Genomic DNA, 6,000 nt, shown 5'->3' with positions numbered 1-6,000 from the left:
CCTTTCCATCTTTCAGGTTTATTAGCTCCTAAACAGTAACTATAGAAGATGTCCCTTACGCCTCGCCTCACCTCGCCCTTCCCTTCCCTTCCCTTCCCTTCCCTTCCCTTCCCTTCCCTTCCCTTCCCTTCCCTTCCCTTCCCTTCCCTTCCCTTCCCTTCCCTTCCCTTCCCTTCCCTTCCCTTCCCTTCCTTTCCCCCTTCTCCCCTCTCCCTTTCCCTTTCCTAAAACCTTGTTCCTTACAGTAGGTTGCATAGGAAAGCTTCCAGGAGAGTCTTAAGTATCTCCAGAGGAGACTCCACAGACTCTTTGGGCAGCTTGTTCCAGTGCTATGTTACCTTCACAGTAAGTTCTTCCTTGCGTTTGTATGGAACTTCCTGTACTCCAGATCTTGTCCATTGCCCCTTGTCCTGCCACTGCACATCGCTGAAAAGAGTGCAGCGACAAAAGTGGCCTCATTCACTTTACACCCACACTTCAGATACCTATAAACATTGATTAGATCACCCTCCATCCTTTTCTGCAGGCTGAACAGTCCTGAGTCTCAGTTTTTCCTCCTAAGAGAGATGCTCCAGGCTCCGACTCATCTTTGTAACCCTCTGCTGAACTCTCTCTAGAGGTTCCCTACTAGACATAGTATTCCAGATGTTGCCACACCAGGAAGAAGGGGAAGGAGAAGAAGGGGAGCATCACCTCCCTTGACCTGCTGATCCTGCCCTTTTTAATGCACACAAATGCATTATCAGACATGCAAAAAGAATGTGCAGAGATGGTCATACAGTATCAAAGACAGAGCAAGAAGTCTATATGTAAAATTATGCCTTCTGAAAGTTGGTACTTTTCCTTATTGTTTTTTTTCCCTCCTGCTGCTGCCTCAAGGGCATGACTGAAAAACTGGGAAGTGAATGTCAAAGCTTGCAAACAGCAGTAATGTCTCAGTGGCTCAAAACAAAATCCATTAGACTCTTAATATCACCTGTGGGGTAAGTGAAGAAGAAAGAGAGTATCCGTGCTCTAGTAGTAACATAATTGCAGTTTTGAAAATATTACCCTGGACAGTCATGTACCTACTGTTCTGGCCTTGCTACCTCACTATGTGCTTTCCCAGACATTTACTGCACTGGCTTCCAGTCCCACACCTTCAGTGAAGTGCACTGGCTGGGACTGAAGCAATTCCACCTTCAGCATAATCTCTGCTACTCCAGAATCTGTTCTACAGCAACTTATCATGAATTTTCTCATGTAAACACAGAAGATAGAGAAAAGTTACCATCCATCTCAGAAACTGAACAGCATTTAACAATACACATCACAAAAATGGAATTGGATACCATGTAAAAATCACATTTTTCAAATAGTTTTTGCATCAGACAACAATAGCGTTTCCTGTTAGGCAAGATGAAAGAAAAAGATTCTCCACATAATGACTTGTTCTAATAGTCTTCTGTCAAAACATTTTTCTGTGCTTCTTCACCTTGTCCTGTGCATTTAAAATGCACATTACAAAATACTTCAATTAACTAGTCCCTTCCCACACCTACATCTCCTATGGTCCATCCTGAAGGTATTCTGCAAACAGAAAAGTTTCCAATCACAGCTGAAGAATATTATCAGAATAGTTTATCTAAAACCACAAACTGAATTTACAAATAGCTCAAGGAGTACAAAATTGTTCTGATTCAGATTATCAAGTTCAAGTTCTAAGATTTTTAAACCTACCACGATGAACTGAGATTAAAAATGTATCTCCTCGTAATATCCTTCCCACAAAGTCTGTGTTGATAGAGAACATGAACGGTCTCTTTGTTAGAAATCACTCTTCTGTAAAATTGACCTGTCCCATTACATATGGGATCAGTCCATCAAAACAGGTGTTAATCACCATTCTGCCTGTAAACAAACAGTTCTTATCTACAGTATACTTATATCACAAGTACTTTTCACACAACATAAAGATCAAATAATTTTTAAGGAAGCTCTTAGCTAAACTTCTTTTAGAATTGTTCCTGTTTCTCCAGAGACTGGCTATTCTGGAAGACATCTTCCTGTTATACACATGTTTTTCTATGTAAACCAACCAGCAATTCTGAGTCATAGTTAGCAGTCTGTTATGGAGGTATGCAATCTAGTTGTTTTCTCTCAGCAGGGCTGAGGTTTAGCAGCCTAACTTCAACATTGAGGTTTATAAGCATGGGTAATTTTATGACATAATTACTCTACTGCTAAGAGTACTTGGGCTCTTGGCAGTGCTGCTACCTGGGCAACACATTGCCCTTTCTATACTTGATGCAATGAACACTTCAAAAGCTAAGAGCTTTCGAAGTTTAAATGGAATAGAGCTTTTTGCTTTTGAAGCTGTGACAGTACTTCCTAATGTTTATTTAGATTTATTTCAGAAATCTGAGCTGTGCTGTAAAATTTTACTTTTAATTAATGTAGGTTTTAAATATTCATTCTGGTAACGACTCATCTCACCTTTGTACATTTCATTTTTTGGACCAGTGGGTCCCCGTATTTAGCATAACTTTTATTTGGAGTTTCCAGCTTTTTATTGTGCAGGTAACAATGGGAAGCAAGGCAAGAAATTATTCTTTGCCCACAGACTTTTTTTCTGCAATAATTTGAAAAGTAAAAAATAGTGGAAGAACTTCAATTAGCTTTTTCCTGAATTACTTGGGATTTGCTTATCTGCAAAAAAGTTTTGGAAGGTACTATGTTGTAAAAAAGGCCCGACCTCCAACAATTCCCTAAACCATTCTTTCTATGTAACACTTCAAAATAGCCACTTAGTTTGAAGTGCCATCTTATAGGTCTGAGAAAAACTTCATTTGTTTCTAAAGAGGAAGAAAACCTTATTTAGGACAAAATATTTTCAAAATATGCTTAGGTAGGTTGTAAAAAAGAAAAGCATACAGTACAAAAATGATGTATGGCCTCCAGTAGTTCATAAAGCACTGTTCAAATATCTTATTTAAAAAAAAAAAATTAAAGTTCTTGTTCAGTTCAATGAAAACCTTTCATATTACAGAGGTCATACCCACTTTATAGTGGCACTGGATAGAATTTTTAAGACCATTATAACACAGTCACTAGTACTTGCTCTATACACAGTTTTGTTTTATTCCACACTGAGTAAAATATGAAATAAAGCATACACCTCTTTAATTCTGTAAAGAGCTCAGTATTAACTTCATCAGGTTTGCATTGAATCTACCAAAAACTTTTTATTGGGTAAGAATTTATATTCTGATAGGAACTTCCAGCACCTGTCAATCCAAAAAGTGGTCATCCATTATAATCCCTCTTTTAAAATGATGCAGCTGCACAAAATGTGTAATTCCATGCATAGCAGTAATGCATCTTCAAAAAGTACACAGGTCTAAACAGCCTGAAGTAATTTTATTGTTTACATGAAGCAAGATTGAGTACCTCTGCACTGGTTTTCCTGGTGCCAGAATAAGTACAGGGGAAGATACTTTTTATCACATTTTTTTATCACATGTTTTCTGATATCTCATTTTGGAAAGTCTGCAGATAAGCTTCTTATCTTATTGTTTTACTAAGGTTGGAAAATCCAGTGCCAACACATGTCATTAAGACCTTCTCCCCGCCTTTGTATTCTTCTTCAGGGGACTTCATTTCAATTTTAAACATGATCTGAAAGAAGCTTTTCAGGTGTCGCAGAAACTCAATTCTGAGGAAGAGAAAACAACAGAATTTAAGAAACAAAACAAAAAGTACAACAGCAGTATCTACTAGTGTCAATTCCAATGAGCACAATAAGCATAAGAATATTGCTCAGTACAGAGAAACAAGCCTACAGGCTCCAAAATTTTTTCTCATTTGCACTGCTGCTAGTGACCCCTACTGAAAATACCATGTACTCTGTATAAGCAGAGAGAAACAGAATGCCTGGTAACAGCAAGACAAAATGCTAAGGAAGGAAAACAAGGAGAGAAAGAACAGATGTAGGCAGGCAAGGTCACTTAGTCACAACGCTGACTCTACATTAGGGTTCTAAGAACACTGTAAAAATCTGCAGTACAGTTTCTCTCCCAAAGTCTAAAGCAGAAACAAACGATTAAATAGAGATAGCTAAGAGTTTGGCCTTAGGGACATGCTTCTAGGCTTCCTGGTGAGGTGACTGATGCTCTGTGCCTGTTGATGTTCAAGAGGCTTTTGGATAATGCCCTTTCACTTTTGGTTTGCTCTGAAGTGATCAGGCAATTGGACCGACAATCTCTGTGAGTCCCTTCCAACTGAACTAATCGATCTTATTTTCTCCTGATTTTCAAGAGCAGGAAGCAATTTCCTGAATTTCAGAATAAGAGGCACAAAGAGACTAAATAGGCACAGTTCAGATTTGTTTCTGTCAGAGCAGAGAGGGTCTGACAGAAAAAAAATAGCAACACTCTTAGGAAAAAAAATATGACAAAACAAAACCTAACTGAACCAACAAAATAAAAATCCAAGAAAACACTCCTACGGGCTTCCCCAAAACAGGGAACATGCAATTACACCAAAGTGCTACAAATGTAAAATTGATAACTCCTTATGACATAACTGTTCTCTTTCAGCCACAGTCAGAGGAAAAACTGTAGTTGTGACCTAATGTTTAATCTACTACACCAATTAGCATGTACTCTTTTTAGACTAAGTTTAACCTTTGAAGAAAAAGAATGTGCACAACCAGTCCACACTTATATACAGTTGGCAAACTGCAAAAAGCTTCTGCTTTGCATGCTAACAGCATAATCACAAGCTAATCACTTACATCTGACATCAAATCAAGAAAAAGTACCCACAATATGGAAGCAGAAGACCAAGGGCAGAGGACACTCCCCAGAGCAACATCACAAAGCTCCTGGCGCCTTCTATACACAGAAATCTAGGAGCCTCTAAACACAGAGCACAGTGGGTGCTGCAGAATCAGGAACTGTGTTACCCACTGGAGTTCTACTCCTGCACATGGATGTGTGCGTGGGGAGGAGAGAAACAGCAGGAGCCAGGCAAACAGAAGCTACTGACACTGGTCTGTGCTTGGTGATTTGCCTCCGAAGCAATCAGCTGAATACCTCTGTAGGGTGAATGTGGGCACGTGGATCCCCCTGCTACGTACAACTTCTCACCCCATCCTGCTGGGCTAGTGACCAGCCTTCACACAAGCACCAGCTCTCACATCTCCTGAATGTGTTAACAGTTTTAAGGTAGAAATGAAGACTGCCTTTTCTTCCATTCCTCTTCAGCTCCAAAGGGAGGCTGTAAGTAGGCAAATGAGCATACACTGGCAAAAATGTTTCAGCAAAGCTGACAGGCAACAAGCTCTGTATCAGCCTTCTTGCTAGCTGGGTCTCTTCCCAGAGCTCTGGCAGTGTGACAATCAAACAGACAAGCCCAAAACAGCAGGAACACAGCACTGAACGGCAAGGATACAGAATAAACTGCCTAATGCCAAGGGCAGCACAGAAGCGGAGGATTTCTCTTCCTGTGTTTATAGACTATTGCTGCTCTGCCTCTACTTCTGGATAGAGTGAAAAAGCAAAAGCCTGCGGGTAAATAAGGCAAGCTTAAAGGAATGGGAGAGGGGGAGGCTGCATGGAGATCAGAAAGGAAAATTTGTAAGCAGTGGGAAACATGAGGTAAGAACTCTGGAAACAGGAGAAAAGGAGGTGGAAGAAATAGATGACAAAATGAAGCAGAAATTGGACTGCTATTAGCTTGAGGCTGATAAAGGTGTGTGGGCAGGTCTAGATCCCAAATAATAGGTAGCTGCATCAAAGACACATGAGCCAAATAGAGGAGTGACAGAGGGAATGAGAAGTGTAGCAGTTTTATCTTGTTGGAGTCTTAGTCTTTATTCTCTTTTTATTTTGTTAAGCTGAAGGACAGTTAACAGAACCGTACCAGAGATCTTCCTCAGCGCCAGATTCTTTGGAACTAACAACCACTGTGCTACAATTACATATATATAGAAAAATAAGCTTGCAGAAGGGCTCTCTT

General features: G+C 39.9%; 1 protein-coding gene across 1 annotated transcript in view; it reads right to left on the bottom strand.

The window, feature by feature from the left end:
- Nucleotides 1-3,380: 3,380 nt before the first annotated feature.
- The window catches only part of RCL1 (RNA terminal phosphate cyclase like 1), a 31,027-nt gene continuing 28,407 nt past the window's right edge, over nucleotides 3,381-6,000 (bottom strand). The window contains exon 9 of the mRNA XM_031557280.2: nucleotides 3,381-3,694. Within this exon, the coding sequence (XP_031413140.2) occupies nucleotides 3,544-3,694 (151 nt within the window). The 3' untranslated portion in view covers nucleotides 3,381-3,543. The remainder of the gene's footprint in view (nucleotides 3,695-6,000) is intronic.

Source organism: Meleagris gallopavo, chromosome Z (assembly GCF_905368555.1).
Source record: "Meleagris gallopavo chromosome Z, MGAL_WU_HG_1.1, whole genome shotgun sequence".
Classification (NCBI taxonomy): Eukaryota; Metazoa; Chordata; class Aves; order Galliformes; family Phasianidae; genus Meleagris; species Meleagris gallopavo.
The sequence above is the reverse complement of the archived record's forward strand: the minus strand, read 5'-3'. Positions and strand labels throughout refer to the sequence as shown.